This window comes from Vulpes lagopus, chromosome 2, assembly GCF_018345385.1.
Source record: "Vulpes lagopus strain Blue_001 chromosome 2, ASM1834538v1, whole genome shotgun sequence".
Taxonomy (NCBI): Eukaryota; Metazoa; Chordata; class Mammalia; order Carnivora; family Canidae; genus Vulpes; species Vulpes lagopus.
This window is the reverse complement of record NC_054825.1, coordinates 172,675,982-172,703,703: the sequence shown is the minus strand read 5'-3', so window position 1 is coordinate 172,703,703 and position 27,722 is coordinate 172,675,982. Positions and strand designations below refer to the sequence as shown.

At 37.2% G+C, this 27,722-nt stretch overlaps 2 protein-coding genes and 1 long non-coding RNA gene across 7 annotated transcripts in view; 2 read left to right on the top strand and 1 right to left on the bottom strand.

Moving 5' to 3' along the window:
- The window catches only part of LOC121485486, a 97,049-nt gene extending 89,982 nt beyond the window's left edge, over positions 1 to 7,067 (bottom strand). Inside the window, exon 1 of the long non-coding RNA XR_005986296.1 lies at positions 6,942 to 7,067. This is a non-coding gene — a long non-coding RNA (uncharacterized LOC121485486). The remainder of the gene's footprint in view (positions 1 to 6,941) is intronic.
- The window catches only part of LOC121485474 (zinc finger protein 566), a 30,320-nt gene continuing 9,650 nt past the window's right edge, over positions 7,053 to 27,722 (top strand). The window contains exons 1-4 of one of the 5 annotated variants that reach the window (XM_041745924.1): positions 7,053 to 7,189; positions 17,204 to 17,273; positions 19,905 to 20,031; positions 20,324 to 20,422. In XM_041745924.1, the coding sequence (XP_041601858.1) occupies positions 17,265 to 17,273; positions 19,905 to 20,031; positions 20,324 to 20,422 (235 nt within the window). In that variant the 5' untranslated portion in view covers positions 7,053 to 7,189; positions 17,204 to 17,264. Of the gene's footprint in view, positions 7,190 to 7,267; positions 7,416 to 17,203; positions 17,274 to 19,904; positions 20,032 to 20,323; positions 20,423 to 27,722 lie in introns of those variants that run through there. The other 4 variants (XM_041745927.1, XM_041745926.1, XM_041745923.1 and 1 more) reach the window with 4 other exon arrangements.
- Positions 20,407 to 27,722, top strand: part of ZFP82 (ZFP82 zinc finger protein) — a 66,632-nt gene continuing 59,316 nt past the window's right edge. The window contains exon 1 of the mRNA XM_041745879.1: positions 20,407 to 20,422. The gene's annotated coding sequence lies outside the window, so the exon portion shown is untranslated. The remainder of the gene's footprint in view (positions 20,423 to 27,722) is intronic.

The window sequence follows — 27,722 nt, the reverse complement described above, 5'->3', positions numbered from 1 at the left end:
TTATTTTAAAGATTTTTATTTATTCATGAGAGACACAGACTTGGGCCCAAGAGAGACTTGGGCAGAGGGAGTGTTGTATTGGTGTAAAAATAAACAGAACAGATTAGAATACAGAAGTGTACATATATAGTCAAATGATTTTTGACAAAGATGCAAAAGCAATTCAATATAGAAAAAATAGTCTTTTCAACAGATGGTGCTAGAAAAATTGGACATATGCAAAATAAATGAACAAACAACAAAACCTTATCATAAAAAAAAAACCTTATCATAAACCTCATAGAAGAATTAACTCAAGGACATCAGGGTGGCTCAGTGGTTGAGCGTCTGCCTTTGGTTCAGATTGTAATCTGGGATCCAGGGACCGGTCCCACATCAGGCTCCCCTGGGGAGCCTGCTTCTCCCTCTGCCTGTGTCTCTGCCTCTGTGTCTCTCATGAATAAAATCTTTTTTAAAAAAGAGAAAATTAACTCAAAATGGATCATAGATCTAAATATAAAATGTAAAACTATAGGGCCGCCTGGGTGGCTCAGTGGTTGAGCATCTGCCTTCGGCTTGGGGCGTGATCCCAGAGTCCTGGGATTGAGTCCCACATTGGGCTCTTTGCATGGAGCCTGCTTCCCTCTCTGCCTGTGTCTCTGCCAATCTCTCTCTGTCATGAGTAAATAAATAAATATTTTTAAATGTAAAACTAAAACTTTTAGAAGAAAACAAAAGAGCGTCCTGACTTTGTACTCAGGTAATTATTTGCAAAACTATCTGAATAATTAAAATGGTTAAGTTTTACTGTGAAGTTACCTAAATAAAGTTGATTTTTTACCAAGCATACACAGAATGTGGCTGGGGAAAAAAAATGCAAAAGAGCAGTGGGTCTCTCAACCTTCCCAGAAAGATGACTGTTATAATTTTCACTCTCTCAGAATATTATCTAGAGAAACCTAAATCACAAAGAAAACTCACTTGGAGAGAAGAGGCTAAGCAGATAGCAGATGAAAACACAGATTAAAGGGCACCTGGGTGGCTCGGCCATTTAAGTGTCTGTCTTCACCTGAGGCCATGATCTTGGGTCCTGAAATTGAGCCCTGCATCAGGCTCCCTGCTGAGCAGGGAGACTGCTTCTCCTCCTACCCTCCTCAAATAAAATAAATAAAATCTTAAAAAACCACCACAACAACAAAACAGGCTAAGTTACCTTCCCAGTCCCTTTCAACCCATGGGCTCAGATATTATTATCAATTTTTTAGGTCATATTAAATTAGAAAGAACAGTCAAGGATCACAAAATAATTCAAGAACACCTCAAACACAAAAACTAGATCTACCACTCCAGTACCAAAAGAAAATTTCCAAATAAATAAGCAGTATCACTGAAAGCCAACAGCAAATACTTCAGTAATGAAGCAATGAAAATAATCAGGTTTTACATGCAAATATGTTTCAGAAATCATCAATTTAAAAGGTTTTTCGGTAGGGGGGATGGGTTTTAAGGAGGGCACTTGTGATGAGTGATGGGTGTTGTATTTAGGTGATGAATCACTAAATTCTACACCTGAAACTAAGATTACACTATACATTAACTGGAATTTAAATAAAAACTTGAAAAACAAAAATAAATAAATACAATCATAGAGTTAGAAAAGTAGGTGAAAGGAATCTAATCAATTCCCCTCCCACACTTATAGACAAAACTCACAGGTGTCTGCATTTGGCCATAACTCTTTGTTTTTCTAGGTCATGGCGCTCTATATTCTCAGAGAATAGACTATAACTACAGAACATATTCTCTTCTAGCCTGACCACAACCCATATCCCAGATGAGCTCTAGACAGAGCCACTCAAAAACCTGCCACCTCCTCTACCTGGAAGAGAGTCCACCCCCTCCCCATGCCTACCCCCATAGGCACAGCTGCATGGATATATAGATGGCCAATAAGTACACAAAAAGATGATCAACATCATTAATCATTAAAAAATACAAACCGAAACACACTCATTACGATGGCTATTATTAAAAGAAAAAAAAAAACAATATAACAAGTGTTGGTGAGGATATGGAGAAATTGGAATCCCTGTGCATTGCTGAAGGGAATGTAAAATGGTACAGCCACTGAGAACTGTATGGCAATTCCTCCAAAGATTAAAACTTAATTACCATATGGTCTGGTTTTTCCATTTCTAGGTATACACACAAAAGAACTGAAAGCGACGTTTCTAAGACATAGCTGTACAGCCATGTTCACAGCAGCCTTATTCACAACAGGCAAATGATGGGAACAACACAGCAGCATTATTCACAACAGGCAAAGGATGGAAACAACTCAAATGTCCTTCAACAGATAAATGAATAAAAACAAAATGTGGTATAAATATACAGTGAAATATTATTCAGCCCTCAAAATGAATTAAATCTGATACAGAGTATAAGGATGAACATTAAAATATTATATGCCGAGTCAGATAATCCAGACACAAAAAAATATTGTGTACTTTCACTTACATGAGCAGTACTAAAACAGTCAAATTCATAGACAATAGCATAAGGGTTACAGAGGAGGGACACCTGGGTGGCTCAGTGGTTGAGCATCTGCCTCCCCGCCCAAGTCAAGATCCTGGGTCCTGGGATTGAGTACCGCATCAGGCTCCCTACAGGAGCCCGCTTCTCCCTCTGCCTGTCTCTGTCTTTGTGTCTCTCATGAATAAACAAATTTTTAAAAAAGGATTTCTATTTCTTTAAAAAATAAAGGATTACAAGGGATGGGGTGGCTCACTATTGTTTAATGGGTTCAGAGTTTAAGTTTAGGGTGATTAAAAATCTCTAGAAATGGATAGGTTGCACAATAACGTGAATGTACTCATGCCACTGAACTATACATTTAAAAATGGTTAAAATGGTAAGTTTTATCTTATGTATAATTTACCACAATAAAAAAAAAGATAGGCCTAGAATGGAAGCAAATTTGTCGCTCATGAGTCAGTATATGTTGAAACAATGGTAAGGACGTGGTTGCTAAAAAAAAAAAAAAAAAAGAAAAAAAAAGTGCAGATTAAGGGAAGATGGTCAATGACAGAATCCTAACTTTAAAAAGACAGTGGAAAAACAATTCATGAATGTTTTTGTTGCTGTTTTATTTGTCTTTGTGATCAGAAGATTAGAATTAGAAAAATGAAAGAGTGATCTCAAGCCAAGGAAACTGCGCAGAATCCAGTTGTGATAGGTTTCTGAAAAGAAATGTAAAGAACACAACTCTTCCTTTAAAAAAAAAAAAAAAAAAGGGATCCCTGGGTGGCGCAGCGGTTTGGCGCCTGTCTTTGGCCCAGGGCGCGATCCTGGAGACCCGGGATCGAATCCCACGTCAGGCTCCCGGTGCATGGAGCCTGCTTCTCCCTCTGCCTGTGTCTCTGCCTCTCTCTCTCTCTCTCTCTGTGACTATCATAAAAATAAAAAATAAAAATAAAAGATTTTACTTATTTATTCATGAGAGACACAGAGAGAGAGGCAGAAACAGAGGCAGAGGGAGAAGCAGGCTCCATGCAGGGAGCCCAATGTGGGAATCGATCCTAGGATTGCAGGATCACGCCCCGAGCTGAAGGCAGACGCTCAACTGCTGCCTTCACCCAGGAGCCACCCAGGAGCCCGCAACTCTTCCTTCTCATGTAAAGATAACAATGAATAAAAACATAATACAATATTTATACATAATAAAGAGTATGTCCCAAAAGAGTATATGGTGAAAAGTTACTCCCTTCTTTGTCCCTATCCATCTTCTTGCCCTCAAAGGCTGCCAAAGAAATAACTTTTATTAGTTTCTTTTGCAAATTTGTTCTTTATGCAAACACAAATACTTATTCTTATCCATTCCCCCCTTTCTTATACAAAAAGTAGATTAGTACAACATAAGGTTCTTCATCTTGTTTTTGTTTTTATTTAATATATTTTGGAGACTTTTTGTACCAGGCCATAGTGTTCTCAGTTTTTTCTCCCATTACATAATGTTGCACTATGTCCAATGGTTTATTTATGGCTAGTTTTTGCTATTGTGAAGACTGCTATATGAATAATCTTGGATACATATCATCATAACTGTAGGATAAAATCCTAGAAGTAGGATTGCTCAGCGAAATAAATGCAATTGGAATTTTGAAATATGTTGCCAAATTGCCTTCCAAAAAGTCTGTACCAATCTGCAATCCCTCTAGCAATATAGTTTTTCAAATTGGGGGACATTTCTGCCATTCCATAAGAATCAGTATCTCTATATAGTTTTAATGGAATTTATTTATGAAGTTGAGCATATTTCCACACATTTGAGAACATGTAGACTTTGTTCTGTGTATTATTTGCTAATCTCTTTCTTTATTCTTACCAGGTTATTAGTCCTTTAATCAATTTTTTTGGTGCTCCTTATATATTAGGGAGGTTAGCCATTTGTAACATAAAATGCAAATGTTTCCAGTTTGTCACTTCAACTCTTTTTTTAATTCATGTAGAAGGGATAATCAATCTCTTATGTTTTGATTTTTCAGATTTTGAAGTTAGAAAGACCTTCCCCCCTCCATGGTTATAAAGTAATTCACTCAAGTTTGCAGTCTTTGTAACTTAAATCTTTTCAGTTTTAAATTTTGACCTCTTTGGAGTTAATTCTGGATTCAGTACATGGTGTAATCCACTTTTTTTCCCTAGAAAACCTATCAAGTTGTCCTATTACCTTTATTGAAAAAGTCCACCTTTTCCCCAGCTGATCTGATATGTTCCATTCACATGCCCCATTCTTGTTTTTATTCTATTTTTGGATTCTCTATTCTGATCCACTGGTCTGTTCAGTCAGATGACAATCCCATATTATTTAAAATTTTGAAGTTTTAGACTATGTTGTAAGATTAGTCCCATGTACCCCACATGGCTTTTTTCTTCCAATTTATTCTTGCCTTTGTTTTTCCATTTGAACTTTACTTTTTAAAAAATATTTAAGTAATCTCTACACCCAATGTTGGGCTTGAACTCATGACCCTGAGATTGAGTTCTGAGATGTTCTTCTGACTGAGCCACCCAGGTACCTCTCCATTTGAATTTTAAAATAACCCCTACCTATCTAGAGAAAGATATTATCTTCAACAGGATGTTAAATTCATAAATTAATTTAAATAACATGTTTAGAATGAAGAATTTCTTTTTTTTTCTTTTTTTTTTAGAATGAAGGATTTCTATCCAAGAATATGGTAAGGCTTTTCATTTAAGTTTTTGTGTACCCTCACAGGGTTTTAAACTTTTTCTTAAATAGGTTTTATTTATTTCTTGCCAAGATTATCCTGAAGAATTTTATCCTATTCCAAGATTTTGTTTGTATATATAAAATTTACTTACACAAATATTTAGACATGACTATCTTACTTTCTCCTTTTATTTAAAATTATGCTGGGCACCTGGCTGGTTCAGTTAGTGGAATATAAGACTCTTGATCCCTGGGTTCTGAGTTCTGGCCCCACCATGGGTGTAGATTACTTTAAAAACAAAATCTTTAAAACAGTAAAATATAATAAAATTATGTTAAAAGCAACTGTAGTAAATTACTTGGAGAATGCATCTTTGCAATTAGGAGCAATCTATTTTTACACCCAACAAAATCCACCTGGCCTAGGGGTAACCAGAGGGGATTAATACATTAGTTAATCTGAGTAGGCTCCTTGAGACACTAAATTTACAATTCTTGATCTCTCTAAGCCCAGTTTTTCCTTCAGAAAATAACACTAATTCACTTCTCTGCTATTTACAGTAGTCGACACTAGCCTTCACACTCTATTTCTTGGTCTAGGATCTCACAAGTCAGCTCCCCTAGACCTACACCCCTTCCCCAGGACATTAAAAGAATACGAGACTGAACTGCTTTGTCTCCAGGATCTGTATTCTAAGCAAGAGCCAGCACCCGACTAAAAAAAAAAAAAAAAAAAAAGACTTCCTTTCAAACAGACTCTCTTTTAAGAAAACAACGCAGGGCGCCTGGGTGGCCTCAGTTGGTTGGTTAAGCGTTTGCTCTAGTCGTGATTCTGGGCCGTGAGATCTAGTCCCCCAGAGGGCTTCCTGCTCTTCGGGGAACTTGCTTCTCCCTCTGCTTCTACTTAACCTGTCTTATGAATAAATAAAATCTTTTTTTAAAATTTTAAGAAAACAATGCTATTTTTATTTCAATTCCATAAAAATGCTAGTTTTTACACACAAGTCAAGCTTTAACTCACTTGTCAGCTCAATTATGCAAATTTTCTCCCATCATTTTTTTTTTTTTTTAATGTTCCAGGAAAATCTATCCTTGTTTTACCATTGTGGCTCAGCGATTACTCTCCAAAACACAATCCCAGTCATTCATAACAGTGACTATCAATTATCAATTACACACCCACACACAAAATTCCTGAGTCCCACTTCTCCCTCTCTCCACGACGACTCTCGACATCCTAAATCACACACAACACCAGGAATCTCTTTAGTTGCTTCCTGCGAAGGCTGTCTCACTGCCCCATCATTCTCCTAAGGCCCTGACTTTCATACAGGAATCAGTAGCACAGAAAAATAACAGCCCCCTTCGCAGCATCAGAAACCCCTCCTTTTTGGCCTTTTCAACCCCGTTTCCTCTTAGCAATTCCCCAATCCCGTTGCAAGGTTCTAATCTCCTCCCTTTCGGCCACCCTAGCTTTGAGTCTCAGAAGCTCAGGTTCCACAACTCCTCCGCATTGACGAACCCCAAACTAAATTCACTCCCCAACAAAGGACGAAGGGGCGACCCAAGAAGCCTGCGCACTCCTCGGGCTCAGTAACACTCCCAGCAGTCTCTGGGGGTATAGCCACGCACAAGCTGTTAAGAATCAAGACGAATTTCCAACGGTCCATCCACCGCTTTCCCTGCTCCAAACTACATTTCCCAGAAGGCTCAATGGTGCGAGTTATCTTACCTAGACCAAACTAGCCCTCCTCTTCCTGAGCCTGAGGCAACTCCTGGGGATAGTAGGGTGGGTCCGAGAAGGATCCCCATTTCACACACGTCGGAGTGGTCTTCTTTGGAAGCCATTGCCTAAGACTGCGCCAGGCTCTGCATGGCCTCCGGTGCCCGGCTCCATGAAGGGGAGCAATCCTTTAAGCCAGGCCGCAACTAAACCCTGAGAGAAATCCGGGCGATCGGGAGCCATCTTGCTCGCCGCAGGTAAGTTTCTGACTACATTTCCCAGAGGACTCCTCGGCATCATTGTGATTCTCGCGTGAATTCGGCCTTAAAGTCACGCGCTGGCGGGACCCTCAGGTCTACACCGGCAACTGTTGTGTAGAGTACTGCTGTGGAGAGTACTGCTGTTTTGGGAGCTTGGAAGGCCTGAGGTGAGGGTCCCCAGGAGAGGGCGGAGCCGGAGGCTCGGCTTTATACCGTGGAGGAGGTTAGATTGAAATTGTAGGATTTTGTCTGGTGGTGTGTTGTGACTAGCTGTTCCTGTGATGTGTGCTTCCAGTGATTACTCGTGTGTAGCACAGTCTGGGAGCCCGTGACTGTGCTGGTGTGATTGGGTGCGACCCGGTGATGTGTGTATGTGTGTGTGTGTGAGACTGGGACCACGTGCGGCATTGTGTGTGAGGGTGTGCGGAGCTTGTGACTCGGTGGATGTGATAAGGGTAAGGGTGGTGTGTGGTTGTGCGACATTGTGGACCGTGTGCTGAGAGTACAGGGCGGGGGAAGTACCTGTGAATACTATATGGTTTTATCTGTGGTTAATGTGATTGTGACTGTGCGACCATCTGCAGGCGTGTGGTGCTTGTGGCAGTGCGGTTGTGACTGAGTGTCTTCTTGGTAAATGTGTGGTTTTGCTTATGTGACCATTTGAGTTCCTGGATGTGTGGCCCTGTTGCTTTGGTTGTCGGTCACCTCTAGCTGTGTGCCCCCGTGGTGGTCGTGAGATTACGTTTGGGTGACTGGATAAATGTATGAGGTTTTTTCACTTACATTGTCTATCATTTATACTGTAGTTTAACGTCATTTTAAAACTTTTGCAAATGCTATCATATTGTCTTTTTTCTTTTGTTTATTTGTGCAATTATGTTTTTGAGAATTGTCATATTAAATATAGTAATGGTTCATTTGTTTTCTTTGCTATATTGTATTCGGTCCTTTGAAGTATCCCACTGTTCTTAATCCCTTCAATTAGTGATGGGCATTTGAGTTATTTCTAGTTTCTGACTTTATAAACAGTGCTGCCACAGCATTCTTTTACAGAGGATACATGTGCATGAACTTATCTACCTGACAGTGGAATTTCTGGGTCATATGATATCTTGCACTTTACTAAATAGTACCAAAATAATGACCTAAGTGGGTGTACAAATTTATGCTTGCACAGCAATGTTTGAGACATCTCATTGCTCCATGTCCCTATGAAAACATGATTCTGATAGTTTTTTAAAACATTTTTATGAGATACAGCATATATAAAGTGCACAAATCTGAAGTGTACAGGTGTATCACGATTTCCTAAATCAACATAAAGAACTTTGCCAGCACCCCAGAAGGCTCCCTCATGCCCCTTCCCAGTTATTTCTCCCACAATCATTGTTCAGAAGTCTATCACCATTAGTTTTTTTTTTTATTTACCATTAATTTTACCCATTCCTGAACTTCATATATAAATGCAATTGTATAGCATGTGCTCTTTTACGCCTGGTTTCGTTTTTTCCGTATTATGTCTGAGATTCATCCATGTTGTTGAGTGTCATTGTATTCCTCATTATATGAGAATGTGCTGCAATTTATTAATTATTTACACTATTTTTAAAAATATTTATTTGAGAGAGAAAGAAAACATATGTGAGAAAGAGAGAGATAGAATCGGCAGGGAGAGGGGCGGAGGGAGAAACATGCTCCTGAGCAGGGAGCCAGGACCTTGGGATCTGACCTGAGCCGAAGGCAGGCATTTAAATTGAGCCACACAGGCACCCCAATTGCTTACACTATTGATGGATATTTAATAGTTAACTTTTTTTTTTTTGCTATTATAAACTATATTGCTGCTATGAACATTCTATGTTTTTGGTGAACATGTAAATATTTTTCTCTTGGCTAAATATTTAGGAATGGAATTGCTAGATCATAAAGTGGGCATATGTTTAATAGATACTACCAGTTTGTCAGGTGGTTGTGCCAATTCATCCAACAATGTATGAGAGTTTCAATTGCTCCTCATCATCTCTATTATTTGATATTGTCAGTCTTTTATTTTAACTGTTCTGCTGGTTGTATAGTGGAATTTCATTGCAGTTTTTTTTTTTCTTCATTGCAGTTTTAATTTGTACTTCCCTGGTGGGTAATGATGTTCAGTACTTTTTCATGGGTTTATTGGCCATTTGGATATACTGTTTTTTAAAGTGTCTGTTTAGGTCTTATTGCCCACTGCCCTTTAAAAATTTTTTTTTCATTTTAAAAAACTTTTTATTTTCATATTGTAAATGTAGTGCAAAGAAGTCCTATATATTCTTCACTCAGGTGCCCATGGTATAGTAATGAAAACCAGGAAATTTACTGGATACAAGACTTTTGACTAATTTACAGACCTTATTTACATTTTGCTATTTGTCTTATCTGTTCCCTGTTCTTTTCCAGGATCCAGTTGAAGATCCCATGTTAATTTAGTTATCTTGTCTCTTACCATAAAGCATAGTTCTTCAGTGTTTTTTATCTTTCATGACCTTGATACTTCTGAAGAGTACTGACCAGTTGTTTTGTAGAATATCTTTCAATTTGGATTTGTCTGCCTTTTCCTTTAAATTTTTTTTTAAGATTTTATTTATTTATTGACACACAGAATACAAGCAGGGGGAGTGGCAGGCAGAGGAGAGGCAGAAGCAGGCTTCCTGCTGATCAGGGAGCCTGATGTGGGGCTCAATTCCAGGACCCCAGGATCATGACCTGAGCCCATGGCTGACAGCCAACCCCCTGAGCCACCGAAGTGCCCCCTAATGGTTAAATTTAGACTATTCATTTTTTGCTGAAAGATCACAAAAATTATGTTTATGTTCTTCTCAATGTGTTATATAATGTTATCTATATATCTCACTACTAGTAATGTTAACTACAGTCACTTGGTTGAGTTGGTACCTGCCAGGTTTCCCCTTTGTAAAACTTTCTTTTTTAATTGATAAGTATCTTGTGGGGAGATGCTTTGTGACTATGCAAAAATACTTTTCTCGTGGAGGTGGCTGGCTCAGTCAGAAGAGCACCAGATTCTTGATATTGGGATCATGAGTTTGAGCCCCATGTTTGGAGTAGAGATTACTTAAATAAACTTTTTAAAAATACTGTTTTCATTATACTTTAATATGTTAATTTTAACATTCACTGATCATTCTTGTCTATAATTATTACTGTGATGTTTGCCTACTGGTGACTTTCATTCCTTCTGTATTTTTTTTTTTAAGATTTTATTTATTTATTCATGAGAGAGAGAGAGAGAGAGGCAGAGACACAGGCAGAGGGAGAAGCAGGCTCCATGCAGGGAGCCTGATGTGGGACTTGATCCCCGGTCCCCAGGATCACACCCTGGGCTGAAGGCAGCACTAAACTGCTGAGCCACCCGGGCTGCCCTTCTGTTTGTTTTTTGTTTTTGGTTTTTTTTTAAGGGTTTTATTTATTTATTCATGAGAGACACAGAGATAGAGGCTGAGACGCAAGCAGAGGGAGAAGCAGGCTCCATGCAGGGAGCCTGATGTGGGATTCCATCCCGGGACTCCAGATCAGGCCCTGGGTTGAAGGCAGGCACTAAACTGCTGAGCCACTCAGGGATCCCTCCTTCTGTATTTATTAATTTAAATTCTGTAAAGAGCTGTCCCTTATTCCTCATGTGTTTATTCAATTATTTCTTAACTCATGGGTATTTATTTTACCCTAGAGTTTTAAACCATTATTTTTGTTATATACTTTGCTGTTCAGATTCTGTCCCAGATTTGGCTATTAGGAACTCCTTAAAATTAGCTCCTGTGCCCTTTTAACATGGCATCATTTTTTAGTACTTTCTCATGCTTATGTTTGTCTTTTCCCATTTTCCTAGTGGGATTTTAACCCTTTGTGTTTTTTTAAATGATTTTATTTATTCATGAGAGACACACACAGAGAGAGAGAGGCAGAGAGAGAAGCAGGCTTCATGCAGGGAGCCCAACATGAGACTCGATCCCGGGTCTCCAGGTCACACCCTGGGCCAAAGGTGGTGCTAAACCGCTGAGCCACCTGGGCTGCCCTATCATTTCATATTTAAGTCTGTGGTCCATCTTGAATTAATTTTTGTGTACGGGGAGGGCCCTGGGTGGCTCAGTGGTTGAGCATCTATCTGCCTTTGGCTCAGGTCGTGATCCCAGAGTTCTGGGATCGAGTCCCATATCAGGCTCCTTGCAGGGGGCCTGCATCTCTCTCTGCCTATGTCTCTGCCTCTCTCTCTGTATCCCTCATGAATAAATAAAATATTTTTAAAATAATAATAATTGTTGCGTATGGTATTTATTGAAAATATCATCCTTGCCCATCTGAATTGCAGGAAGCTGTTATCATAAGTAACATATGTGGTTCTCCTTCTGGACTGTATTCTGTTATATTATCTTTTTTGTCAGTGCCACTGTCTTGAAATATATAGTATTACTCCTTCAAGTTTTTTTCTTTTCTTTTTCAAGACTGTCTTGGCATATGTAAGTCCTTTTAATGGATGTCAGAATTAACTTGTTAATTCTCACCAAAAATGAAAAATCCTTTTTAGGGTTTTGTTTAATGAGTCTTTATGTTAATTTGGGGAGAATTGCTGTCCTATCAGTATTGAATCTTCCAATTAATAAATATGGTATATGTCTACATTTCTTAAGGTCTTTAATTTCTTTCAACACTTTGTTGTAGTTTTCAGTGCACATCTTTTGTTAGATTTGTACCTGGATATTTGATGTTTATTGTTGAAATTGTACATGGTATTTAACATTTTCCAGTTGTTTGTTGCTAGAAGTACAATTTTTTTTTTATATTTTGTATATTGTCCTTAGATCTAGCATCTACAAATACCTACTGTAGATGCTATTTATCAAATTGAAGAAGTTCTCTTTCTCAGTGGTAAGATTTTTACATTAATGAGGGCTGATTTTGGCAAATGCATTTTCTCTGTCGAGAGTATCATTTTTTTTTACTGTTATCATCAATGTAATAAATTGTGTTGTTTCATATCTTGAACCAACCTTTGATTCCTGAATTAAACCCTGCTTGTCCATAATGTATCAAACTTTTTACAAATCTGGCTCGATTAGATCTGCTAATATTTTATAGAATTTCTGCACATATGTTCATTAGAAATATTGGCCCGTGATTTTATTTTCTTTTTATGTCTTTGTTTTGGCATCAGGCTTATATTAGTCTCATAAAATGAGTTAGGAAGAATTCCTTTTATTTTTCTATTCACTACGTATAAGACCAAAGGTTTTCCTTAAATTTGGAAGAGTTCACTGGTGAAATTGTCTGGGCCTGAAGTTTTCTTGATAGGAAGATTTTAATTTGATTTGATTTGATCTGATCTGATTTATTTGGAGAGACTTAAGCAGGAGAAAGAGCAGAAGGGTAGGGAGAGGAGGACAGAAGAAACCTAAGCACACTCATGCTGAACACAGAGCCTGACAATGAGGCTAAATCTCAGGACCCTGAGATCATGACCTGAGCTGAAACCAAGAGTCAGATACCTAACTGACTGAGCCATCCAGGCACCCTGGAAGATTTTTAAAATGTGGAATCAATTTACCTCTTCACATGTTTCAGGTTTTTTGTTTGTTTTGTCCATTTTGGTATGTTTTTTTAAAGAATTTATCAGTTTGATCTACGCTTTCAAATTTAATAGCAGGGCAGCCCAGGTAGCTCAGCGGTTTAGCACCACTTTTGGTCCAGGGTGTGATCTCGGGGACCCGGGATTGAGTCCCACATAGGGCTTCCTGCGTGGAGCCTGCTTCTCCCTCTGCCTGTGTCTCTGCCTCTCTCTCTGTCTCTATGAATAAATAAATAAAATCTTTTAAAAAAAAAACAAATTTAATAGCATAAGGTTGTTGCTATTCTTTTGTTATTTTTTAATGTCTATGGCATCTATAAATGATGTTCCCTTTTTCATTCCTGATTTGGTTTATTTGTGTTATTCCTCTCTTATTCATTAGTGCTATTGGTAATGTGTCTTTTCTTCTAAATACTTTCTTTTTTTTTTTTTTAGATTTTATTTATTATTCATGAGAAATACAGAGAGATAGGCAGAGAAGCAGGCAGAGGGCGAAGCAGGCTCCATGCAGGGAACCCGATGTGGGGCTTGATCCCAGGACTTGATCCTAGGATCACGCCATGAGCCGAAGGCAGATGCCCAACTGCTGAGCCACCCAGATGTCCCATCTTCTTAGTACTTTCAAGACTTTTTCCCTCTGGTTGTGGTTTTGCTTTTTATTTTGTACATTTTTCTCTTTATTTCTTATTCAGGTTTGCTGAGCTTCGCTAAAACTCTTTTTGAGGCTTTTTATCAGTTAATCAGTTCAGATATTAATTATTCTCCAATCTCTTTTCTTCTTCAGAGGCTCCACTTACATATATGGTAAATCTTTTGACTGTGTTCCTTTTTTCTTCTACTCACTTCTGTTCTTTCTGTTCTATTTTTCCTCTGCACTTCATGTGGATATTTTTGTTTTTGACTTGCCTTTGAGTTCAGTAGTTCTATCTTCTGCTTGTCTGGTCTCATGTTAAAACCATACAATGACTTCTTAATTTCTTTTTTTTTAAATTTTATTTCATTTTTTTAGTAATCTCTGTACCCAGTGTGGGCCTCAAACTCACAACCCCGAGAGTCACATGCTCTTCTACCTGAACCAGCCAGGTGCCTCAACTTCTTAATTTCTTAATTTACTGTTCTAGGTTGTCTGAGTCTTTTTTATAGATTTCAATTCTATTTAATTTCTTCATCTTATCCATTTGCCTATATATTTTTAGTCTTTAACATTTCAATTATGGCTATTTTAAATTGTTTGCCAGTTCTCATATCTAAATTATTGGTAGTTCTGCTTGTATTTTTTTGTTTTATCTCCAAGCATGTCTAACAGTTTTTAGTTGGATGATAGATATTGTGCTTAAAACAACCATGAAGGCCAAGGGCAACCACTGCCTACATCTAGCCTTCTCGTTATATAAGAAAAATTAGTGTTTTTCAGGTCTCTGTTACTAACAGACAAATACAATTCTTAACATACAGGGAATTTTCAGGATAATGTTGGAAATATTTTAAAACATTTAATTTTTATTAGAGAATTGGCTTATCATTTAGAAGGGTACAAAATTCTCAAAATTTTTATTTATTAGGTTTCAAAGGACTCTCTTGTCTGTAGTGGTATCTTTTGGCTGTGCTCCATGTCCAAGGTGTGGTTATTTTGCAAGCATACTACAGTCTTGGCCACAGAGATCATTGGCTTAAAAGAGAGGAGCAGATTCCCCAGATGGCAAGAATTGAGCTAGAGAGGATATACTCTAGGAGCAAATATGAAGAGAGGTGGGAATGTAGCAAACAGCATGGAGCTATTGAAGTAAGAATGTTTCCTGCCCATTCTACCTGAAAGGTGCAGCACTTGAGGATGTCCCTTTAACCAAGGAAAGGCAAGAGACCAGAAAGGGGGACTTAAAGTGAGAAGTATGGGAGAAGAAACTCTGTTTCCAAGTTTTTCTGGATTTCTGTTGCTTCTCTGTTTTTTCTGTTTGTTTTGTTTTTTAAGGCTTTATTTATTTATTCATGAGAGACATGGAGAGAGAGAGGTAGAGACACAAGCAGAAGGAGAAGCAGGCTCCCTGTACGGAGCCTGATGTGGGACTCGATCCTGGATCCCAGGATCACGCCCTGAACCAAAGGCAGTTGCTCAACCACTGAGCCACTCAGGTGTCCCTACTGCTGCTTCTTTAGTATCTAGCATAATCCCTGACACATAATAAATTATGTTGGCTTATTTTTTAAAAATACTAAAATAAGGGATCCCTGGGTGGCGCAGCGGTTTGGCGCCTGCCTTTGGCCCAGGGCACAATCCTGGAGACCCGGGATCGAATCCCACATCAGGCTCCCGGTGCATGGAGCCTGCTTCTCCCTCTGCCTGTGTCTCTGCCTCTCTCTCTCTCTGTGTGACTATCATAAATAAAAAAAAATAAAAAATAAATAAATAAAAAACTAAAATAATAATAATAATAATAAAATACTAAGAGCTTAATAAATAGTAATAATAGTAAAAATATTAAAGGAGTGCTTTCAGATTTTGAAGAAGAGACATTTGTGGATTACTTGGATTTTCATTTCCTGAAATATATATACCCCAGGGGAAATGCAATGAGTGCTTGAGGATCACGCCCATTAAATAATTGATAACAAAGTTCTACTTCCTGGGTGGTCAGATTTTGGTTTTTGGTTTTAGTTTAGTTTAGTTTTGTTTTGTTTTATTCGTAGAGTTACAGAGATAAAGGCAGAGACACAGGCAGAGGGAGAAGCAGGCTCCCTGCAGGATCCCAGGATCCCAGGATCACAACATGAGCTGAAGGCAGATGCTCAACCCTAAGCCACCCAGGTGCCCTCCTTGGTGGTCAGTTTTACACGCAATTATTGACAAATTTTTTAATGATCAAGCTTTGTACTAGGAATGCTCACTAGCCTTAATACTTTTATAATGCTCTGTTTATTATATTCCTATTACTAATTTAAAAAGACTACGTATTTTATTAAACATTCACCATTGATCTCAAATTCAATTACTCCCCTTAAACAATTTTGATTTTTTTTTTAAGATTTTATTTATTTGAGAGAGCAGAGCAAGAGAGAGAGAGAATGAGTGGGGGTAAGGAAGGAGTAGAGGGGGAGGGAGAAGCAGACTTCCTACTGAGCAAGGAGCCCAATGTGGGATCATGACCTGAGTCAAAAGTAGATATTTAACCAGCTGAGCCACCCAGGCGTCCCACAATTTAGACTTTGTTACTATTTAGGTATAACGTTCTTTTGGACATTTTAAACATCTTAAGCACACAAAATATATCCAATTATTACAATTTTATTACTACACTTAAAAGCATTCTAAAGCATCAGTAATACCGATTTAGTCCATTTGTACATCAGGTCTACACTTTTTAATTCCTTCCTATTGTTATACTAATTTAAGTATCTTCCTAAAATTTTTGCAATATTGCTTTGTTTGCTTCTCTGGATTTCATTTTCTTAAGATATGATTCATTAATCCTAAAAGTCTTCTCAAACTGGGCAAGATAAGAGGATCTGGGTTATCAGCCAGTTGTTTCTTGGTTAGGACCTGGGACCTGATTGTACAATCAAAGAACATTAAAAATTGTTTTGACAAATGTATATCTAAACTAAAATGTATATGAATAGGGATCCCTGGGTGGCTCAGTGGTTTAGCGCCTGCCTTCAGCCCAGGACGTGATCCTGGAGTCCCGGGATCAAGTCTCACATCGGGCTCCGTGCATGGGGCCTGCTTCGCCCTCTGCCTGTGTCTCTGCCTCTTTCTTTCTCTCTCCCTGTGTGTCTCCCATGAATAAATAAAATAAAATCTTTAAAAAACAAATAAATAAAATGTATATGAATAACTTCTAACAATTATTCAGAATTAATATAAAAGTAAAATGATATATATACAAGGATATTTATTACAGCATTGTTTGTTATAGTAAAAGATGGGAAACAACCTAAATGGTCATGGGCAGCAGATTGGCAAAATAAATTAAAATGTATCTATTTAATGAAATAAATGTAGCTAAGGGAATTAAGTAGCTCCATATGTACCATTTGGGATCCAGTTCAAGATTCATTAAGTAAAAATAGCAGTGTGTATAACAGTGTGTATAATATCCTATCATATGTGGAAAAACGTATATATTTGTGTGTGTGTGTGTGTGTATACACACACACACACACACACACACACTCTCTGTATTCTCCAAGTCACATCAGATTGTTGAAATCTCTTCTACTCCAGTCAAAGCCTGAGGTCTCTGGAGTAGGAGAAAATGAAAGATTTGCCCATTTTTCTCACTGATAATAACCCTCAAGTGTTTATCAGTGGGATGAAGTGTTTATATGTGGGATGAATATAAGGGAATGATCATTCTGGGAGGTATGAGGCAAGTGGGATCTTATCTATCTTTTGTTTTCCCCAGCTTTGCCCTTTTCCAAGAGGAGCCCAGCAGAGGACTGGTCTTGGCTGCAAATACCAAAACCATGGCTCAGGTGAGATGCTGTTTCCTTTTGCTCAAATTGAGTCATTTTTACCCCTAATAAATGTAAACATTTGTTTTCCTCGTCATGGTATTTTTGGTGTTTAAAAAAAAAAAAAAAAACTTTCAGACAGTTTAGTTAAAAGCAATGTCAAAGGGCACCTGGGTGGCTCAGTTGGTTAAGTGTCTGCCTTCAGCTCAGGCCAGGATCCCAGGGTCCTGGAATCAAGCCCCACATGGGGCTCCTGGCTCGTGTTCTCTCTCTCTCTCAGTCTCTCATTCACTCTCTCAATAAAATCTTTAAAAATAAAATAAAAGCAATGTCAAAGTCCTCTTACCCTTGCTCTAAAGAAAAAAGTCTACAGTAAGTCAATTCAAAACTGTCTTTCTTGGTTGAGATATTTATAGAAAAAAGAAGTGGTTCCATAATCACTGTTGGGAAAAAGTCTCGTCAAAAATTTTTACACTCTTAAATTATAGGTAACAGAGGGCCAAGTGGTTGGATGATGAGTCTCTCTAAAGAAGTCTTAATCAGATTAAAATCCATCAGAAAATTTCATACAGGTTCCATCAAGAATCCTTATTTGTTCCCAGAAAGATATTGTTAATGACAAAAATGATCTGACTGAGACCTGGTTTGGGAAAAAAAAAAAAACTTTTCCCCTGGTTAACCCAATCCCCATTCAGGAACCTGACCCCTATTTCTTTATAAACAACCCAGGGCCCTCCCTAGTTTCCTATTCTTTTAAGCAATGTTTACAAACTCATTTAGTAAGTCCTTCAGCATCTTCTATCTTAGACTTCTGCCATAAATCTTAATAGAACGATATTGTGTTCCCCATTTGTTAATGAATCTAATTTGCTTGGTATGAAGATAAGTAATTAGGGGGACCTCATAAGGAAAAGCCCTGATCATTACCGACTTAGGTTTTTCAAGAAGAAAAATATGTGGAATGGTTTTAAGCTCTATTTCAGTCTTGGTATGTGGAAAGATCTCTGGGTTTATGAGCCTTTTGGGTTGGGGATATGACTCACAGTTAGTAGAAAGCTCCAACACCTCACCAGATCATCCGTGATAAATAGACTTCAGTAATGCTATTGTGTGAATCTAGATCATCTTCCATCACTTTCCTATAGCACAGGAACAAAGGGAATTTACAGTTGAGCAACGGGTAGTTATAAGTAAGATTAGGCCGATACTGAGATCTTTAAAAATCCCCTTCAACCTCAGTGTCTGAAAACCAAAGAAAATTTGTTTTATATCCATATCATAGACTATTACTCAGTGAAAAAATATGCTTATGAAAAGAATTTGTTGTAACAAGGAATTAATAAATAACTCTTATTATGTAATAGTGTGATGTGAGAAAGAATCAGTCTTAAATTTTATGCAAGTTTAATTTTCTAAGATAAAATATTTTTAGTCATTTGCATATTTTACAAGTGGAGTGCCATTCCAATCTTGCCCCATCACCAGACCCACTCCTAAAAGGTGACTCAACTCTCTTGAATATGGTTTGCTATCTTTGGATGAATCAGTTTTACCCTCTTGATTTACTACAGAGTGGAGGGGACATTGTACCCTTGTATTGCACTATTCATTCCTCTAATTCTGTTATTAAAATTTTTTGTCAAATCAGTAGTGTACGGAATATTATGACTACAAAACTGCTCACTGCTGAGCCAACTCATAGCTCTATTCTATTACAACCTTTCATTTTTCCTGGAGCAATTAAGCTTTTTTTCCCCATTTGCTTAGTTGTCCTTGTTTTCCATCTGGTCAAACACATGAATTCATTTTGAGTGTGGAGGCTTCCATTACCATTTTCCCTTTTCCCTGCTCTTACCTGGTCTGGTTACTCTCCGGGCCTACTGCATAGCTTTCCCAAGACTTCCTTTTTTTGTTTGTTTTCCTGATATTTTCCTTTACTGTTCTCCTGTGTTAATTCACCTATTTCTTGAATACTACATCTTCCCTCTTTTTTGGTTTATTCCCTTCCATCTGGTGGAACACATCTTCTGGTAGTTTCCTAAGAAATTGTGCTAGAGTCCTTTTATGTCTAGAAATGTCTTTTTTCAATCCTCACAACAGAATGATAGTTTAGTTATAGAATCTAGGTTAGAATTTCTTTTCTCCATCAGCATATTAAAGAATTATTCTTACCATTTCTTGTTTTTAGTAGTCTTCTTGAGAACTTCATTGCATCTCTGATTCATGATGTCTTTTATGTAATCTGCTCCCCTTTGGTACTTTAAATGTCTTCTCTTTATCCCTTCTTCCGTAACTTTACTCTTAGCTATTTAGGAAAAGAAGAGAGAGAAAGAGCCTCACATGTGTTGATGACTTATTGTATGGCAAGTATGATGTTAGCCATTTGTATATACTACTTCATTTAATTAGGATATCCCTCTTAGCAGGATTTTGCACCTTCCCAGTTTTATCTGGGGGAAACAGAATGAACATGGAAACATGAGATTCAGTCCTGCTTGTATGTTTACAGTCCTCCACTTGAGTCCCAAACATCCACACCACTCTATATGCTTGCTGTTTTTCACTTCTATCTTTATTCCTTTCTTCTCTCTTTCCTTCACAAAAAAACACTTCTTTTTATTAATCAAGTCATATACATGGTTGTTGTTCCAGGAGTCAGTGATGTTCAGTGATGTGTCCATAGACTTCTCTCAGGAGGAGTGGGAATGCCTGAATGATGATCAGAGAGATTTATACAGAGATGTGATGTTGGAGAATTACAGCCACCTGGTTTCAATGGGTAAGGACATCTGTCCATAATAATTCAGATTCTGCCCTCAGAAATCTACTTTCTCCCATGTGAAATGCCTACCTTTCAATAGGTATTTCTACATCCTGTGCTTAGAAGAATGTTTTTTAATATTGTAGCATTAGAAAAAAGAAGCTGCGTTGACTTATGGGGGAAGTTTCAAGCCCTCTGTTATGTTTCATAAATCTGATTTACCTTTCTTTGACTCTTTCTTAATGAAGGGACTAAATTTGAATCCTGGGATATTCTCATCATAAACTTATCTCATTACTTCTTTTGTAAGCAGGACATTCTGTTTCTAAACCAGATGTGATCTCCTTCTTGGAGCAGGGGAAGGAGCCCTGGTTGGTTGACAGAGAACTAACAAGAGACCAGTGGCCAGGTAAGTGAGGCGCAGCAGGTAATGACCCACTTGGTCAGTGGAGAGACTGCACCTTTGAGGTGCTATCTGGGAATCTCCCCTAAAAGCTTTAGGCCCGTTGACAAAAGTAAGCCTTTTCAGCATGAGCTTTCAAATGACCTTACCTTTTCTCCTTACTTAATATACTCTACCTGCTTTACTCTTCCTACACTTCTTTCCAATTCCTCTTATTCTTGTCCACTTCTAACCAGCCAGTGCCCTCCTCTACCCTCTCTATTGATATTCCTTTCTAACCATATTTTGGATCAAATTCCTCATCACTTCTCATCCTCTTCTGTATTTAGTCTTAAAAAAAGCATCACTGTCTCCTAAAATACTTTTTTTTCCTACATTGCCAAAGGCTTCTTTTCTTCAGAGTTTTTTAGGTAAAGTAGCTCATATAATCATTGATTGATTCACACTAATAACAAACATTTACTGATTTTCAAATGTGTAAGGTACTCTGCTAGGTACTGCAAAGATGAAAAGATTAAGCGATTTCAGGGCAGCCCAAATGGCTCAGTGGTTTAGTGCTGCCTTCAGCCCAGAGTGTGATCCTGGAGATCCGGGATTGAGTCCCACGTCAGGCTCCCTGCATGGAGCCTGCTTCTCCCTCTGCCTGTGTCTCTGCCCGTGCCCCCCCACCCCCGCCCCCGTCTCTCATGAACAAATAAATAAAATCTTTAAAAAAAAAAAAAAAGAAGAGGGAATCCCTGGGTGGCTTAGCGGTTTAGCGCCTGCCTTTGGCCCAGCGCGCGATTCTGGAGTCCCGGGATTGAGTCCCATGTCAGGCTCCCAGCATGGAGCCTGCTTCTCTCTGCCTCTCTCTCTCTATGTCTGTCATAAATAAATAAATAAATAAATCTTTAAAAAAAATAAAAAAATAAAAAGAATAAGCAATTTCAGAATATATAGCTTAATGAGGTCCTAGAACACATCTATATATAACTTTATTAAAGTAAAACCATCATAAGAGAGGTTAAAATAAGGAGCTCAGAAAAAATGAGGCCTTAGTATATGGAAGAGATATTGATCTGCACAGATGTCATAGAGGGAGATTTGAGTGTACCTGTCATTAACTATAGATGGAATGCTGGAAATAAAGGCTCTGTGCCTCCATTAAGAATTTAGAGCTGGCCACGATAAACAGAGTTGGTATGAAGGAGTTTAAACAGGACAGTACATTCATTCATTCAGTGTATGTTTATTGAGTACCTGTTGTATGCCCAGCACTATTTTCAACACTGATATTATAGCAGCGAACAGAACGTGCAGAATCTCTATTCCCAGAGCTCATCCTCCAATGCGGAGAGAAATACAAAAATAAATAAATATATATCATGTAATGGTGAGTGCTGAAAAGAAAAAGAAAATAGAGAGGGGATGGAGGATGCTGTTTTATAGGATGGGGTAAGAGAAACTTTTCCAGTTAGGTGAAATTTGGGTGGAAACTTGAGATACAGCAGTAAATCATTGTATGTGGTTACTAGAAGGAAGAACGTTCCAGAGGGAGGAAGCCAAACATTCAAGGGCCCTGAAGCAGGTGTGCATCAGCTGTGTTCATGGAGCAGCCAGGAGGCCAGTGCTTTATCCTGGTTGTTAAGTATTTTCAAATAAATCCAAGACTTCATGCCATTCTACCTTTGCATAATCACAGTTTATAGTTCTAAAAAATATGGACATGTTTTTCCTTCCATAACTTTAATGCCATTGTCACCCCTAATAAATTTTACAATTTCTTCGTACACTGGAGTGTTTTCATGTTGTCATATTGGGTACTAGTGAGAGTGAACATTTTCATCTTAATGGTCCTATTGTCTCTGACTTGTCCACTACTAAATTTTATCCTTTTTATCTATTACTATCCTTATTTTCTCAGTCAATTTTTATGGACTTTAAGAAATAAAAACATCCATTTACTCATTTCAAGAAGGTGCTTTTACTTTTTAATTTTAATTTGCATTGGCGTCTTCCATATGTATTTTCAATTGTCTGTAGCTCTGTAGTGATTATTGTCATTTCTCATTTTAGAAAAATAACAATCCTCTACAAATTTTATAATACTTTGGGGTTTTTTTGTAAATTTTCGGTAATTTATATGATTTAAATCCATTTTAAGGGTCTGTTGCAGTACGGTATAAATTGAGAATCTAAATCAATTAACCTCCCCCCAACACACACTTTTTAGCACCATATCATCATTTAGCTGATTTCATCATTGTTTTATCTGCCTGTTCAGTAGTAAGTTCTGATTTATGCTGGTTTGTATTTCAGGGCCTCTTTTTCTATTTGTTTTATCCATCTGTCCACTTATGCCTACAGAGATAGATATGCCTAGCAGAAGTTAGTATATTGTCATTCTTCTTATTAGAAATTATCACAATAATGTAACAAAAATGCAGGTGGGCATTCCAACAGTTATGAAATGAAGTTTCATGGAACCCTCACTCAGGTCAAGAACTACAGCACTACCAGCACAGATCTCTTTGTGTCTACAATATCTTTGTATCCTTTCATAGTTTTACTATCTAAGAGTGCCATCCACAATATGTAGTTTAGTTTTGAGTTTGAATTTTATATATATGGAATCATACTATATATATTTCCTTTTATGTCTTTTTTGTGGAGCATTTTGCTTTTAAGATTCATACATACTGTTACTTGTAGTTAGACTTGATTCATTCCATTATACAAATATACTGCAGTTTATTTAACAGTTCTACTATTCATAGACATTTAGGTTGTTTCTAGTTTTTGACAATTATAAACAGCTACTATGAACATTTTCTGTGTTTTAGGAGTAGGAGAGAAGGGAGTGGATCAGAAGACATCATGTCTTCAGCTGCCAATTTTTCAACTTTTCTTTAATGCCTATACTTATAATCTCACCAGCAGTATATGAGAACTTTGATTATTTCACGTTTCCTGTTTAACATACAGTATTGTCACGCTTGGATTTTTTCCAATTGGTGAGCATATAATATAGTTCAATATGGTTTTAATTTGCATTTCCTTTTTTATTGATGAGTTTAACACATTTCATATCATTATTGGTTTCTTGAAATTCTTCTTTAGTGCATTGCCTGTTCAGGTCTTTTTAAAATGTCTTTCTGTTAGATTGTCTCTCTTTCATAATGACATGTAAAGATTCTTTATATATTTTGCTTATAAGTACATCCAGTTTTCTAAAATTGTCAATTTCTTCTGAAATGTCTTAACTCTTTATGGTTTCATTTTGTGAACAGAAGTTCTTATTTTTAATCAAATTTATCAGTCTTTTGTGCTTCACACTCACTGGATCTTATGTAAGAAATTCTTCCTCAGCTTATTTTTGAATCTTATATAAACAGAATCACATTAACTACTTTTTTGTCCACTTTAAGGAGTCTTTGCTCACCATATGACCATGAACAGAACATATTCTCCTATGATTGTTGTTCCTTTATAATCTTTTCCCTTAATGGACTAAAAGTTTTACTATGATGTATTCAAGTTTTTTTTTTTTTTTTACCTATATTCCTCATATTTTTCTTCTGGTAGTATTTTCCAATAGAAAAGCTTTAGCAGCCATCTCTTCTGATGTTACCTGCTACTGTTAACTTTTTTTCTCTTATTATTCTTTTAGACATTAAAACATATAGATCATTGTTAGTATCTTTTTTTTTTTCAATTTATACTGCCTTTACATGCAATTCCTTGGCTTATTTTGTATTGTTTCACTAATAAATTCTCTAGCTATGACCATTTGACTCTCCAACCTATCCATTAAGTTTTGTATTTATTTATTTAAAGATTTTATTTTATTTACTCATGAGAGATACAGAGCGAGCGAGAGAGAGGCAGAGACACAGGCAGAGGGAAAAGCAGGCTCCATGCAGGGAGTCCGACGTGGGACTCTATCCCGGGTCTCCAGGATCATGCCCTGGGCTGCATGGGGCACTAAACCGCTGCATCACGGGGGCTGCCCAAGTTTTGTATTTAAAAAAAGAAGTATATTTATAAAAAAAAATTCTGTATATAAAAGGGGCCTTTGGGTAGCACAGTCAGTTAGGTATCTGACTCTTGGTTTCATCTGAGGTCATGATCTCTCAGCGTCCTGGATCAAGCCCCATATCGGGCTCTGAGCTCAGTGAAGTTTGCTGAAGTTTCTCTCTCTCTCTCAAATAAATAATCTTAAAAAAATACCATATACACAATAGGCTATATATAACATAATAAACATTAAATTATAAGATAATAATGTATAAATCTCTAGACTTGCATATGCAAGAGATTTTCTAGGAAATATACCTAGGAATGTAATTGCTGGGTCTTGGCATACATACTTACCCAGCTTTACTAGGTAATACCAAACCATTTTCCAAGTGTTTGTATCACTCTTTCCCTGTAATTGATACTGAAAGATTTTTTTCATTTTTTAATCATTTGATGAGTATAAAATCTTATTTCATTTTTTTAAAATAAATTTTCTGGGACACCTGGGTGGCTTAGTGATTGAGCATCTGCCTTTGGCTTAGGTTGTGATACCAGGATCGAGTTCCATATCAGGCTCCCCGTAGGGAGCCTGCTTCTCCCTTTGCCTCTGTGTGTCTCATGAATAAATAAAATCTTTTAAAAATAATAATAAAATAAAAATAAATTAAAATTTCCTGGTTACTATTAAAGATGATTGCCTTTCTTTATTTGGCCATTAGTGTTTCTTCTGTGTGATGCCATTTTGATCATTTTTGTATTAGGCTATTTGTCTTTTTCCTAAGGTTGTAGGAATTTCTTACTTTTTTTGTGGATACTATTTTTTTTAAGATTGATTGATTGATTGATTTATGCATGCTAGACAGAGAGAGAGAGAGAGAGGCAGAGACACAGGAGGAGGGAGAAGCAGGCTCCATGTCGGGAGCCGGACGCGGGACTCGATCCTGGGACTCCAGGATCGCGCCCTGGGCCAAAGGCAGGCCCCAAACCGCTGAGCCACCCAGGGATCCCCTGGATACTAATTTTTGGTCAATAACATATTTTGTAGAAATCTTTTCCAATTGTAGGTTCTTTATTCACTTTATAATATCTTTTGATGAACAATACAATATGTTAGTATGGTTAAATTATATGATTCTAATATAAGTTATATACAGTTATAAGACAGTCTAGTTTTTTTGCTATATGCTTCCTATCTTTAGGTCTTTTTTTAAAATCCTTTTTTCTTTTCAAAGATTTTATTTTTTTAGTAATCTCTATACTCAACATGGGACTCAAATTCACATCCCCTGAGATCAGGAGTCACATGTTCTACTGACTGAGCTAGCCAGGCACCCCCATATCTTTGAATCTTAAACCCTTTCCTAGCTCAATGTTCCCAATTTTCATTCAAGAATTTTTATGTTTTGACTTATTAAAGCCCTATTAACATACCCATAATTGATTTTTATAAATGGTCTGAGGTAGAGATCAGTTGTAATTTTCTTCCTGTATAAAAATCAAATTATCAAAAAAAAAAAAATCAAATTATCAAGAAAAAAAAAACATTATCTTTTCCCCATTGGATGAAAAGTCCATTTGCTGCTGATCCACCAGGCCACATATTCCTTCTGCATATATTAAAATTCTATGTATATATAGGTCTCTCTTGTCACATTGGCCTTTTTATCTGTCTCTCCTATTTAGTCTTACTTTTATAAAAAGTCCTGATCTCTGACAAGATAGAACCCACTACCTTTTCTTTCAGAAGTGTTTGGTTATACTTTGTCTTCCATGTAAATTTAAAAATTTACATTAAGTAAAGTTTCATTAAAAATTTTTTTGGGGGGGTGGCTGGGTGGCTCAGTCTGTTTAAGCATCCGACTTTTGATTTCGGCTCAGGTCATAATCTCAGAGTTGTGAGACTAAGTCCCATTGAGTGTGGAGTTGGCTTAAAATTCTCTCTCCTACTCCTTTTGCTCCTTTCCTCCTCTTAAACAGTTTTCTTTTTTTTTTTTTTTTTAACAGTTTTCTTTTTCAACATGCATCTATGAATAAAACTTGCAACAAAGTGAATGTAGAGGGAATGTACTTACAACATATAAAGGCCATATATGACAAACCCATAGCTAACATATTCAACTAAAAGCTTTTCTTCTAAGATGAGGAGTAAGATAAGGATGCCTACCCATGCCACTCTTATTAGCATAGTACCAGAAGTCTTAGAATAATTAGGCAAGAAAAAAGGCATCCAAATTAGAAAGGAAAAAGTAAAACCTTCTCTATTTGCAAATGACATGATATTTATATAGAAAACTCTAAAGATGCCACCAAAAAATTGTTAAAATTAATAAATGAATTCAGTGCAGGCCCAGGATACAAAATCAATATACAAAAGAGTCAGTTACATTTCTTTATGCTAATAATCAACACTCAGAAAGAAATGAAGATAATCCCATGTACAAGTACATGAAAAAGAATAAAACACCTAGGAATAAATGTAACTAAAGAGGTGAAAGACCGGGATCCCTGGGTGGCGCAGCGGTTTGGCACCTGCCTTTGGCCTAGGGCGCGATCCTGGAGACCCCGGATCGAATCCCACATCAGGCTCCCGGTACATGGAGCCTGCTTCTTCCTCCGCCTGTGTCTCTGCCTCTCTCTCTCTCTCTGTGACTATCATAAATAAATAAAAATTAAAAAAAAAAAAAAAAAAGAGGTGAAAGACCTGTACACTGAAAACTATAAAACATAAAAGACTGAAAAGATGCAAACAGATATTTGTGTTCATAGAGTCAAAGAATTAATGTTAAAATATCCATATTACCTGAAGCAAGTTTCAGATTCGATGAAATCCCTATCAAAATTCCAATGGCAGTTTTCAGAGAAATAGAACAATCATAAAGTTGTATAGAACCACATAAGAACCAAATAGCCAAAACAAACTTGAGAAAGAACAAAGCTGGAACCATCACACTTCCTCATTTCAGACTATATTAAAAGCTATCAAAATTAAAACAGTATGGTATTGGTATAAAAACAGACACGTCAATCAATGGAACCAAATGGCCCAGAAATAAACCAACATACATATGATTAATTTATGACAAAGGAGCCAAGGATATACAGTGGTGAAAGGACCTCTTCAATAAATGGTTTTGAGGAAACTGGACAGCAAGAATGAAACTAAACTGTTATCTTACACCATATATAAAAATCAGCTCAAAATGGATTAAGGTCCAGAACATAAGACTTTAAACCACAAACCTAGAAGGAAATGTAGGCAGTATGTTCCTGCATACTTGATACCAGTTTTGGCAATGATTTTTTGGAT